This window comes from Astyanax mexicanus, chromosome 13 (assembly GCF_023375975.1).
Source record: "Astyanax mexicanus isolate ESR-SI-001 chromosome 13, AstMex3_surface, whole genome shotgun sequence".
In the NCBI taxonomy this organism is placed as follows: domain Eukaryota; kingdom Metazoa; phylum Chordata; class Actinopteri; order Characiformes; family Acestrorhamphidae; genus Astyanax; species Astyanax mexicanus.
This window is the reverse complement of record NC_064420.1, coordinates 4,012,501-4,026,794: the sequence shown is the minus strand read 5'-3', so window position 1 is coordinate 4,026,794 and position 14,294 is coordinate 4,012,501. Positions and strand designations below refer to the sequence as shown.

At 37.2% G+C, this 14,294-nt stretch overlaps 1 protein-coding gene across 1 annotated transcript in view; it reads left to right on the top strand.

The window, feature by feature from the left end:
• The first annotated feature begins 10,182 nt into the window (after nucleotides 1-10,182).
• LOC103035208 (teashirt homolog 2) overlaps nucleotides 10,183-14,294 on the top strand; it is a 92,478-nt gene continuing 88,366 nt past the window's right edge. The window contains exon 1 of the mRNA XM_022677213.2: nucleotides 10,183-10,921. Within this exon, the coding sequence (XP_022532934.2) occupies nucleotides 10,882-10,921 (40 nt within the window). The 5' untranslated portion in view covers nucleotides 10,183-10,881. The remainder of the gene's footprint in view (nucleotides 10,922-14,294) is intronic.

Below are 14,294 nucleotides of genomic sequence, written 5' to 3'. Positions count from 1 at the left end.
CGGTTCAAGGAGAAAGTCCCGCCTTTCAGGAGAAACAGCCAATCAGCTTGCAAAGGAGGGTCAGTGTGGGGAAGCCCTCCTCGCTGTGAGTTCAGGCAGCTAGTCGGAGCTGCTGATGTTAAAACATATCTTGATATACAGCGATTTTTCTAAAAGAAAGGTAACGGTAGGTTAATGGAAACTATGATGAGATTTTTCTGATAGCTGCTTAAAAATACTCGTCTCCGAAATAAAACACACAGATTAAACCTCTTAAAATAAAAAATAAAAAAGTTTGTGACTCAGTTTAACTAGAAATGTGTAGAGGACCGTAATGAACTGAACTGATCAGGAGTGATCAAAAGAAAGAAGTATTAATTAAAAATTATTGTGCAGGCCCCTTAGGACTAATTTTTACTGATGAAACATATCTGGTCCATGTCCTTTTAGTAAAAGCTCATGATACTATGTTTAGGTCACCAACAGTCATTTTGCAGAATTTGTGCACCCTTTGTTCAATTTTAAATCCATTAAATAAATAAAAAATATATCATATAAAAGAGTGCATTTATTACAAAAAAAGACATGAAATCTTTTTTTTTTAAAAGACAAGGATTTTTAATTTGGCTGTATTAAAAGAATGACATATGTAGGAATGTCCACAACATTTCAGATTCTTATAATCTAATTGTAGTCTGTAAGTGGTTCACTTGTGGTTATTTTAGATTTTTTGTAAACCTGTCTTAAGATGTAAGGGATACTGAACCTTCATTGGGCTGGTGGGATGGCTTTAAGCATACAGAGGAAAATATCCCTTATTTTTAAATCTAAAACTTGACAGGTATGCAATAGCTATGTATCTAATTTCAGATTTTGATATTCAATGTTAGAAAAAAGAATATTTTAACACAATTTCTCTCTGGAAAATCCTGTGAAAAGGACAAAAATACAGCGCTAAATCAAATGGATCATGTGATTTTATAAGAAAAAGATCTGTTAATGGAATACACAATTTTTACCAGCTTCTAGCTGTCAATTTAATAAAACTAACACCAAAATATAGAAAGTATTGTATGATTAAGAAAAAGTTAAACAAACTTACTGATTTTATGGTGATATATGAATGTAAAAATACCATATATAAAGTCAAAAAAGGGCAATAATAAATGAAAAAAAAAACAATTAAAAATTTTAAAAATCTAAAAATTGTATGTTTTTTACCATGTATGGATTCATTCAAATACTCTTATATCACTAAATATACAATTCTCTGTTTAGATATGTAATCTGCACTTTTCTGACTTGCATATATACTTCATATGGAGTGGTGTATAATTTTGGATTAAACCTGGGATTCAAATTTGGGGTCAAGCCTTTTTGTCTCTTTGTGGAAAACAAAATATTGTGGTGGATTTTCTGGATTTGTGTGGATGAGGCCTTAATGAAATTAATCGAATGTTACATTAAAGCACATTAAAACAATTAACCCCCCATTATTTTTTAAGAACACTGTGAGAAGCTGAAGAGGAAGTGAGTCATTGTTTCCTCTCTGGATCAGACGTTTCAGACACGTTTAGTCTGTCTCATCACAAACACGTTCAAAAATCCACCAAAAACAAATCAAATCTTTATATCTAGGAAAACCAAAACCTTAAGCCCCATTCACATGTATCTGGAAATGTTTAAAATGGTAATGATTTCATTTCATTCCTCCCAGGGATGGAGGGAAAGAGCGCTATCTACCCACACAGAGAGAGAGAGAGCATGGCCTATTGTGCTTTCTCTCTCTCAGACTCTGGCTGCTGATGCCAAAGCAGGATAGTGTCAGCGCATTTGAGCCTGCATTTAGCCTTTGTTGAAATAATGTAGTGTATATTAAAAGACATTAAAGCTGGAGAGGAAGCGAGTGATTATTAACTCTAATCTCTTCATAACACATTTAAATCTTTATATCTAGGAAAACTACAACACTTAAACCACATCCACATGTATCTGGGAAGTGAAAGAGTCAATGTTAATTATTACATTGTTAATGTTGTGGCCTCTTGCGCTCTCTCTCTCTCGGACTCCGACTGCTGATGGCGAAGCAGTACAATGTCGGTGCTGCTGCTCCTGTATTTGGCAGCTGCTCCGGCATTTGTTGAGATAATGTAGTGTACATTAAAGGACATTAAAGCAATTACCCTCCCGTTATTTTGTTTAGAACACATAAAAACTGCAAAGCGACAGAGTCATTGTTAATTATTACACTGTTAATGTTGTGGCCTATTGTGCTCTCTCTCGGACTCCGGCTGCTGATGCCGAAGCAGCGGTACAGTGTCAGCGCTTCTGTGCATGCATTCTGCCTTTGTTGAGATCATTTGCTGCACGCTACACAAAATCAAAAGCAGCAAATCCGGGCCAACTGTTAAAGTTGTAGAGTCTCAGCGACTAGTTTGTTTTGAGCGTGAGTTGCATTCATTTGAATTACCACAAACAAGGCCCGCGCTGAATATTTCAACCCTTAAAGCGCCGTGGCTGGCTATTTAATTCCGCTGGTGCTTCTGTTTTTTTTTTTTTTTTTCACTTTTAATTAGGTTATATGTATTAGATTTTCAAATTAAGCATCTGCTGTTAACAATATGCATATGTTGTCGTTCTACTTTGAAAATTACGGGTCTCCAAACTTCAATCACCGGCTGTCCGTCTCACATGAAATTTCAGCTTTGAATCAGAAGCAGGTTCAGATTCCCCAGGCCTCGGCTCTTTCATCATGGAGAGCGCATTTTAATTAGCGCGCCGGCGCTGCCGATTTGCAGCAAGGCTGCGGAACTAAACAGTCAAAAAAATAAATAAAAAAAAACCTCAACCATGTAAATGAAGCCTGTGTCGCCTTTATTGGAAACAGTTGCTAAAAAGTTGCTGCTGTCAGTCAGTCAGCGCTGGCTATAAACATATCTATGTATATATATATATATATATATATATATATATATATATATATATACAGTACAGACTAAAGGTTTCTCTTTTTCAATGCGTTTTCTTTATTTTCATGACTATTTACATTGTAGATTGGAATAATTTAAACATCTCATAGAAAAAAGGTGTCATTTTCAACAGTGTAACAAGGTTTGGACACACCTTAAATTCAGTTCATTCTTGTATTTTGCTTTATGTATTGTAGATATCCCATTGCATTTAGTGAAAATCTGCTTTTAGCTACAGAGCACCAGCGAGCTGGAATTCATTAAATCAGGGGTGTCCAAACTACGGCCCGCGGGCCAATTTTCTAGCACAAAAAAACGGGCCAAAGAGTCTAAAAGCGGAGAGAGTGCGCATTTCAAGCACAGAAAAACGGGCCAAAGAGTCTAAAAGCGGAGAGAGTGCGCATTTCTAGCGCAGAAAAACGGGGCAAAGAGTCTAAAAGTTGCCATAATTAAGGAGTTTTAAGAGACATCATGAAATTAAACATCAATTTGAAAAATCTTAGATTACACAACACTGTCAAAGATAAAGATAGTTAGTCTTGTGAAATGGTGTTTAAATGAAATAATCAGGAAAATGTATTATTTAAAGTGGTATATTTCATTATTTCTTTTATTACAGAGTCTGTGGTCCGTGACTTTAAATATATTTCTCCTTCTGGCCCCCAACAAAAAAAGTTTGGACACCCCTGCTCTATAGGAAACTCTGAAGCTGAGCTCTCTGGGATCACTGAACTATATTAAACTTTTTGGGGGTTTTTCGTCCTTTTTATTTTATTTGCAGTTACAGAGTTTTTTGCGTAATGTTGTGTAACTCTGCAAATCAAATAAAAAGAAACTTTTAGTTTCTAATCACCACCAGAAAGCCTGTGGCTGTGTTAACTGAGTTTATCTTTTCTGTCATTCTTTTAATTTGTGTTTTATTTATTTATTTATTTATTTGTTTGTTTGTTTAGTTTTGGTTCTTATGTTTTTATATTTTGATGTTTTTGATGTTCATAGTTTATTTATTATTTATTCATTTTATCATTTTGTATCATTCTTATCATTTTTATTTTACTTGTACTATTATTATTATTATCTTTTTTTTCATTTTATATTTTAGAAACTCTTTGCTTTTTTATGTGTAAATTTGTTTATGGTCATTTTCCTATTTTTTATGTATAGATTTTGTTCATCTGTATTAAATGTTTATTTAAAATATATATATATTTTATTTATTATTATTTCTTTTTCTTTATCATTTGTAATTTCTTATCTAAATGTTTTAATCCTTTTGTAGCTGTTTTTATAATGCTCGGCTGATTATAAATGAGAGGTTGAAAATAAAGGTTCATTGATTAATACTAATTTAATCAATGGAACTATGTAAGACCAAAACTACGGAAAAATTTAAAGTTACATTCCCAAAACTAACAATTAAAACATTGACACACATCCTTTCACATGTTTGATAAAACTAGAATTCAGAAAAATGATTAAAACATTAAAAGAGTTAGGAAATGGGACTCTAACCAAGCAAGAACTGTTAGACCACCAAAAACAGCCTCATCAGATAAAAAGCACTTAATGCTTTCATCTCTGAGGGAGGGGAGGAAATCCAGCTCCGATCTGAACAAATCCACAGGTGTTTCTGACCATCTTTCCACTGTGAGAAGATGATTCAATAACACTGTGGGTCTGACAGGGACTGACTGTGGAGATCAAGAAGCCCAAAAAGAAACAGAACCAAAAAATACACTTACAGCAGTCTTACACTGATATATAATAATCAAGAAGAAGTTTGATGAACTGCTTGAATTGAATTTTTGCACCAGGAGTAAAGCAGCATAAAGTTACCCAAAAGCAGTGTGTAAGACTGGTGGAGGAGAACATGATGCCAAGATGCATGAAAAAAACTGTGATTAAAAACCAACCAGGGTTATTCCACCAAATATTGATTTCTGAACTTTTAAAGAGTGTGAAGGTTCAATTAGCAGGGTAAGAGCACAGTTTTGCTCAAAATATTGCAATGCACACTATAACATTATGGGTGACATACCAGAGTTCAAAAGAGGACAAATTGTTGGTGCACGTCTTGCTGCTGGAGCATCTGTGACCAAGACAGCAAGTCTGTGTGATGCATCAAGAGCCACGGTGTCCAGGGTAATGTCAGCATTAACCACCAAGAAGGACCAACCACATCCAACAGGATTAACTGTGGACGCTGTAAGAGGAAGCTGTCTGAAAGGGATGTTCAGTTTCATTGTCCAACCCCTATATCGATATGAAATTACACAGTGTTACGTGTTACAGAGAAATGATTGACGTGCAGTTGGCGTTCTTATCTGGATGTTTTCACGCCAAATAAAACAATGCTTAAACTTCTGGTCTTATACAGTTGGATTTGCATGAAAAATACCTCATACCACACCACATATTTTTTTTATTGAGGAACGGGGGGATGTACATGCCGTGTTTTTGTTCAGGAATGCATGCTGTGAAAGTTTTCTTCGCAAGTCGTTTATCCATGACAGAGCTGGTACAGGTGGTTTCCACAGCACAGAGGAAAAAGAAAGGGAAGCTAAATAAAAAAGAAAGTCTCAGCACGGGCGTACTGTGATAAAGCACTCGTTTTACCTATTGATACCTGGATGCACCAAACAAAAGCATTAGACTAAATACCCACATGTTCTGGAAAGAGGATTTACAGCAGAACTCACAGGCCTGTGAATTACCGGATAAACTACCGTATCTGATGCTGAGGAACTGTAAACTATAAATACAGGAACATCGAGCCCTGTGGTCAGTACTAATGTTAACTCTTCTGGAATTACATGTCTAGTAAAGTAGGCAGTACCATTCAAAGGTTTGGACACACCTCTTTTCTTTCAATGTTATCCTTTTCTTAAGATTTTTAAAGTTGTAAATTTAATCCTGAAGCTTTAGATTCTTCTAAGTAGCACGGTTATCTTTAAAGACAGATCTGCACACTCTTGGTATTTTAATCTCAGCGTCTTCATGAGGTAGAATCACCTGGATTCGTTTTCTCAGCGTCTTAAAAGAATCATAAACGTAAATGTGATTTATGTGTATAATTAAGCAATAATAAACGAGAGGAAGTGCTATAATGTGTAATATTGGCACTGCTGTGATGTGGTCGTAGCAGTGCCAATATTACGTGTTATAGCACGAGCCTTGAGTGTATTATTGTAATTATACCACAGTTCCATTATCACAGTTTATTAAAGATTTTGAGTTAAAAAAGACGAGAACATGTGATTTGTTATAACTGGTTATAATATAATAACTCCACTATTTTAACTCAGTTAAAATAGTCCTATAGCTGCTCTGCTTTAGCTGCACTGTAAGCTCTTTATTATTGGCCATTCAAGGTCAAAATTGTGGAACTCTAAGCTTACTGTAAATAAACAGAAACGCTTTACTCACCCAATAAATGGTTTTCAGGAGAGAAATCTGTGTAGATTAAAATCCTTAAAAAGAAAGTTTTGTTCTCTCAGGGCGAGACTTGTGAAATTACAAGAGTCCACCTTAAATTCACCGTAAAATACCCAAAACATATTAATGGAAAATATATACGCTTAATCTTTTATTTATTTATTTGTGGGACCTTTTTCTGCACTGAGCCTCTATGAGATCCAGTTGTTTGCAGTGGTGTATAATGATATTGCATTCGGTTTGTATTTGGTTTGTAAGCGCTGCATCGTTTGCTAGGTTACCTGTATGTGGAGGAGTAATACATGGAGAGCTTCGGTTACAGTGCATTACCAGCTGATAATGTCGCTCATAAAACGCCTCTCGGCCAATCACATTGCAGGGTCGAAACTAACTGTGGTGTAATTAAGGTGAAAAAGCTTTAGTACTTTTGTTACTAGCTTTAGAACAAATAATGTTACTAGCTTTAGGGCAGCAGTGGCTCAGTGGTTAGGAGCACTGGGCCAAGGATTTCAAATTCTCAGTTTTGACTCTCATATGTCTCATTTTTGTCTAACGCTATTTAATTATACTAAGTAATTTTAGGAGAAACATATGTGGCAAAGTTGATCTCTAAATCAAACCCAAGTGAGAATAAAGAAATTCAAACCCAAATGTATCCAGTTTACAGCAGAAATGAAGGGATTGGTCTCACTGTTCCAATACTTCAGGAAAAAACTGTAATAGCTCAATTTGCTTTGTGGTTGTGAGTATTTGTAGGAACAGGGGTCACTCGGGCATTGGTGCGGAACACAAGGTGAAGACTGGTGGTGGGAGTCAGCATGCATGTGTGTGTGTGTGATAGCTGTCAGTACACAAAGCTTTTGTACTCACCGGTTGTTAAAAGCTGTCAGACAGGTAAGGCCAAAGTGGAGCTGAACATTGATTGATCGTCTGAGTTCACTTCAAGTTCAGGGGAGGTCTCCACCATCAAGCCGCGATGACTGGCACCCGCACGTCTGATATCAGAGCGCGCGAGAGCGAGCGCGAGAGAGAGAGCGAGCGCGAGAGAGAGATAGAGCCGGTATAGGAATCGAATAACGTCATTGCATAACAGATTAACAAAGGCTGTATCATCTCTCTGTATGACACTGCTATCATTTATCACGCAGCTATAGGCGAGTGGGTGCGCGCTGAGGTCACCCGTGGCCTGTGAGTAATAGCCAGCCATTTGTTTATCTGTGACCTCAATGATCGCAGATGGGGAGAGGTGGGGACACAAAACCGCGGGACCGCATGAGAGAGAACACGGGACAGGCCCCTGGCTCCCTCCTTACATCCCTACACTTCTATCAGACCTTTATTCTCAACAAATCTCAATTTTATTTGTTTGCTTGTTTTTAGTCTCTGTATAATCTCAGTAGATTATACAGGGTTTGGACAATGAAACTGAAACTAAATTGCACATTGCACCAGTAAGAGCTGTAAGAGTGTGAAGGAGGTTCAATTAGCAGGGCAAGAGCAGTAACAGCAGTTTTGCTCAAAATGTTGCAATGCACACAACATTACGGGTGACATACCAAAAGTTAAAAAGAGGACAAATTGTTGGTGCACGTCTTGCTGGAGCATCTATGACCCAGACAGCAAGTCTTTGTGATTCATCAAGAGCCACGGTATCCAGGGTAATGTCAGCATACCACCAAGAAGGACCAACCACATCCAACAGGATTAACTGTGGACGCTGTAAGAGGAAGATGTCTGAAAGGGATGTTCGGGTGCTAAGCCGGATTGTATCCAATAATAAACATAAAACCACGGCTGCTCAAATCACGACAGAATTTATTGTGCTCCTCAACTCTCCACCAACAGTTTCCACCAGAACTGTCCGTCGGGACAATAAATTATTGTGGTCTAAAAGCAGTTTCATTGTCCAACCCCTGTAAATCTTTGTTTAAAACTGAAATATTATGGATTATAGGGTATTATGAAGATTATATGATTTATAGGATAATATACAGGTGATTATAGGGTAGTATGAGTGTATATATGGTGTAAAGGGTAATATATAGGGGATTATAGAGTAGAATGGAGTGTATAGGGAGTATAGGATAGTAAACAGGGGATTATAGGGTAGCATGGGGTGCAGATAGTATAGAGCTATATAGGGTAGAATAGGGAATATATGGTAATATATGGAGTATATGGTAGTCAAGTAAAGGGTATTGGTAGTCCCCTTTGCTCCAAATCTTCTAGAAAGTCTTCAATGGACAGTGGAAACAGTTACTCTAACAAAAGCAGGATAAACTCTATTTTATATTTTTAATTCCAAATGAAATATTGGAAATGTTTGATATAATAAAGAATTACAACGGTGGCCAATTATTTATCTTTTTTTCTTTTCTTTCGGCAAATTATTAATTCGCTTTTTTATCCTTGATGACATAAATCTAATCTCAACAAATGAAGCAGGAAGTACACTAGACGGTAAGTGGGCGAGTGTGCACTGAGGTCATCTGTGGCCTGAGAGTAATGTTAAAATAGCCAGACATTTGTTTATCTGTGACATCAATGGTTTCAGATCTGTGTTGGAGGACAAGTAGTGTAAAGTAGTGTTGTGTGAGTCATGTAATGATTCTCCTGTAATACATTAGCTTTAATTCCTGCCACATATTACAGTTCCTGACTTTAGAAATGTATATTATTTGTGTTGCTCATGTGTCTAAAAAAATATTAATAGTGATTGAAGCATTTAATACATTTAATTGAATGAAAATTGCAGATTTTGATTGTAATAAAATCATTTATTGATTGATTTGAAATGAAAGCACAGTATAAGTTCTACTATGCATGAATCTGCATGAATTTGACTGTTCACATTCATATTACATGTCAATTGATCGGATACGGATCCGATTTAGGACCACAAATGAAAGTGACTTTGCCCATTAACACAGCCATGAGCAAAAAAAAATCTAATCTGAGCCACACTGAGCAAAAAAAAAATCAGATTTGAGTCACAGCCTGGTAATGTGAACATAGCCTAAAGCCCTATCTGGACGGGATTAGTTTCTCAGAGGGACATCTGTAAAAAAAATAAAAATAAATCAATCACACTTTTAGTTCTTTTCCTTTCTTCGTCATGTGACATCAGGTTCAGTAGCTCCTCCATTTCCACTTGCTGTTGTGTTTACATGGATCTCCTTGGGAATTTGTGCACAAAGTGTAATAATTATGGTGTGTGACAATTGGACAAATTGCTATTTTATTAAATGTGAGGTGACTTGGAGGGGACTAAAATTACTGGAGTACCACGAATTTCAGCAAAAAACAGTAAATAATTCTGCCTGTATTTTTCTTTCAGAGGACGTCTGAGAAAAACATGTACAAGAATAACATTTCTAGACCCCCCCCCCCCCCCCCATAAAAGAGAAAAGAAACTAATCCTGTCTGGATTAACTAAACTAATCCTGCCCTTCTTTTTTCCTTTTTTAACTGTAACTTTTTGAAGGTGTCTTTTTTTTTTTGAAGATTTTTTTTTAGAATCTCCTTACTGTAAACTCATCAACAACTCCATTGAAGCTCCAAAGCTTTAAAGACTTTCTCAAGCTGTTTATTGTATTTCATTGTGTTTTATGTATTTTTTATCTATTTTACTTGTATTTTCGCCCTGCTCAGCCAGGAGGCTCCTCGTGATGTTTTTCTCCGGCCTCTGTCTCTTTAATAAACTCGTGCTTATCTAGTGTAACAAATGTCTAGCTGCCATCATCAAGTCCGGGCGAGGAGGGAGGAGTTTTTAATGTTCAGTTTGCTCTATGGATCGATGTTCGCTGGCATCGCCTTAGCCTGACTGCCTGCGCGAGCGTGTAGTGTAGTGTAGTGTAGTGTATGTGCGTGTAGCGTATATACGCGCGCGCCCGCCCGCTCGCTCGCTTGCTCGTGCGTGCGCGTGTGTGTGTGTGTGTGAGAGAGAGAGATATAGCGTTATATTTATATATATATTTATATATATATACGGGCTGTAGGCTGTGGGGTTGGAGGAGAAAGTGAGACGGGGCGCTTGACACGTTTGGCGGCTCGTCCTTTCGGCGCGTGGCGTGGCGGGGTGGGGGAACGGGAGCGGGAGCGGAGCGGGGAGAGGAAAGGAGAGGAAACACAGACCGCCATAGATCTGAAAGAAGGTAAAGAGAGAGAGAGAGAGAGAGAGAGAGAGGAGGAGGAGGAGGAGGAGAGAAGCAGAGAGAGAGAGAGAAAGAGAGAGAGAGAGAGAGAGAGAGAGAGAGAGAGAGAGAGAGAGAGAGAGAGAGACTCCCCGTCCGGACTGACTGACTGACACCTGATTTGACAACACGGCGAGCGGCTCTGATACTGGATTCTACGTTTATCTGCGGAGGAAAAGAGGAGAAGTGCTGTTCCAAGAGCAATTCTGGCTCTTTCCCTCTACGGACTATCTTTCTGAAACCACGTACGAACATTTCTGCTCCACCTGGCCGGCTCCGACCACCGACAACACCGCGAGTTCAGAATGCCACGGAGGAAGCAGCAGGCGCCGAGGCGAGCGGCGGGTAAGGCTACAAACTAACGCTTATCTATCTTTCTTTTTCCGCTTCTCCGCGCGGCGTGTTTTTTTTCTTTTTCTTCTTTTTCATTTTTCACACGTTTTGTTGTGTTTTTTTTTTATCACTCTAAATCTTTACAACGCTCACATTCATCCACCTCCATTCACCTCCTCTTATAAACCCAGCAGAAGTGAAACTCCTCAGGGAAGCGGAGTGATGTGTTTTAACGGTACGAAAAAAAAAAAACTAAAAAAGAAAGTCGTGTCGGAAATATCGTATTTCCAAGATAAATGCTTTTTAATAAACGCAACAACAAACTCCTTGATTTTACTCGACTTTAGGATGTATACGAGTTTCAAACAAACAAACAACAACAACCTGCAGTCTGTTTTTTAACGTGTTATTACCGTATATAGATATTTAAGCTGCTACATAAAAATCTCTCACCTGAAGAGCAAAGCTCATAGTGCTCATACTGCTTATACTTTTTTTGCTCTTTGTGACTTTTATATTTTATTTGCAGTAACTTATGAACTCGCTTCTTTCTAGTAGCAGGCAGCATGAGCTGTTCATACTGTCCTCAGTTTCAATTCGCTTCAAGTCGTGTCGGAAATATCGCATTTCCAAGATAAACGCGCGTGTTAAACGCCACAACAAACTCCTTGTGGTTTATTCGACTTTACGACGTGGGCGAGTTTCAAATGTATAAACAAATAAACAAACAAACAATTATAACAACAGCAACAACAATCTGAAGTCTGTTTTTAACGGTTTATTACTACTCACAGTTATATTTACGCTGCTACATAAAACCATTAAACATAAACATCTCACACCTGAAGAGCAAAGCTCATAGTGCTCACACTGCTTATACTTTTTTTGCTCTTTGTGACTTTTATCTTTTATTTGCAGTAACTTATGAACTCGTATTTAGGGTACCAGCTTCCTAGTGGAAGGCAGCATGAGCTGTTCATACTGTCCTCAATTTCAATTCGCTTCAGCTCGTGTTGGAAGTATCGTATTTCCAAGAGAAATGCGCTTAAACGGCCAAACAAACTCCCCGACATTACGACTTGGGCGAGTTTCAGACAAACAATAAATAATAATGATAATTACAACAACAACAACAACTTGCAGTCTATTCTTTAAAAGGTTTATATAGTACTCACTCTACATACACACATGAGAATATCAGATATTCAGATATTTATGCAGCTACACAAAAGCATTAAACATAAAAAAATCTCACACCTATTGCTTTTTTGCTCTTTGTGACTTTTAGCTTTTTTGCAGTAACTTATGAACTTGTGTTTAGGGTTGGAAAACTCCATAATAAGTAGTAATCCTTGATAAGCCCTACTACTACTTTACTATTGCTAATTGTTTATTATCTCAACAGGAATTGCGTTGCACTTATTAGTTTCATAGTCGCAAGCACTACGAGCTTCTGATATGGTGAGCTTCTTTCTAGTGGAAGGCAGCATGAGCTGTTTATACTGTCCTCAATTTCAATTCGCTTCAGTTTGTGTGGGAAATATCATATTTCCAAAATAAATGCACATAAACGCAGCAAGAAAACTTGTGTTTAACTCGTGAGTGTCAAAGCAAAAGTAAGCTAAATAACCTGCAATCTATTTTTAACAGTTTATTACTACTCTTGCAGACATGTAAAAATCAGATCTCATACTGCTTTTATCTTTGTGACTTTCTGTTGTTTGCAGTGAACTCTTAAACTTGTATTTAAGTTACCAGGGAGGAAATTATTGAGTATTCCGAGTTATGGGCGATTATGGGGTTACGAGATTATTTTGTAATGCAGTAATTGTAAATATATATTGGCAGCTGTTTACAACAGAAAAATACAAAAACAACATATTTCCCAAGCTGTTAATGTTGTTTCCAGTCAAAACCATGTATATCATACTTGTGAATTTCAGAGTTGTAGGTACTACAAGCTTCTGAGGTGGTGGACTTGAATGCAGCATGAGTTGTTTATGCTGTCCCCAATTCCAATTAATTTTGTATATATTGTATTTACAATATGAGTGCATACAAACGGCACCACAAACTCACAAACAATTTTTTTTTTTACAGTGGGAAACTCGTAATTTCAGAATTTTCTAATTTTCGTAAAGCGCTGACTTTCTGAGTTAGGGGAGTTCTGCTTTACCAGAATTTGTCTGTTTGTTTTGAGTTTACTCACATCCAAGTATCCCATAATATTTCTACTGGATAAAAATCTCCCTCACCTAAAACACAGACTTTTCTCTATGTCATGCTGCCTTCAAGTTCACCTAAGAAGTTCGGAATTATGACTTTAAAGCTCGTAAGTACAACATGATTTTTGTTAAAGTGGGTTTTAGCCAAAAACAACACAAACACACTGTTTACTTCCTACTTCCTGTTTACTGTATATTTCCAATTACAGCAAACGAAACTAATACTGGGCAAAATTGAATGAGTGATTTTTTTATTCAGTAAGGTGTAGCGATCTGTTTTTTTATTTCACATAACATTTGAATATATTAGAGTAACCAATTAAAAAATAGGCTTCAGTTGCTGTTAAATGAAAGGGATTTTTTGACACGCCCCCAAACTCTGAAAGTCCGCATTACCTAATTTCGAAAATCCAGTTTCCCACTGACATATATGAGTTTGTTGTGGTGGTCATCTGTACTTATCTTGATAATACAATATTTCTGACATGACTTGAAAGCAGCAAAGGTTGTATGTTACATTTTCTGTATATATTTAGTCATATATTTGACCTCTGTTGGCAATTGATAGTCATTAAAAATGAAAAGGAACTTACTAGGAGATGGACTTGAAGGCATATATTATAGAATATATCAGCTAAATATAAAATGTCGGCTCACGCACATATTGCGTCTTTTGAGTGTTTCCGCCTAGTTAGCTTATTAGCTTAGGTAAAGTTACCTCAGCGATTTTTTGGGCGGGAAACAGCTTTCTTCATGATTAAACATAATTAAAACAACACTTTTTAAAAAAAAGCTGAGGTAAAAAGTGTTTGTGCCTCTTAAAAGTTGAGAACTTTTGAGTTTTATTAACGTTTTTATACTGATTTCTATGTTTTTTGAGAGGCTAATAGCTTCTGCTACAACCGTACGGCGCACAACAGAGAGGAAGAGGCTGATTTTTAAGCTAATAGATGGATGGGGCTGCTTGGATCCGAGTATCAGGCAGCTGAACTTCCTATGAACCCTTAATATCTCATACACAACACACACACTCGCACACACACACACACACACACACTTACTGAACTGCTCACGCACTCACCCACACACACACACGGCAAGGCCTACACACACATAGACACACACACACACACATGAAGAGTACGAGAGAGAGAAACTGA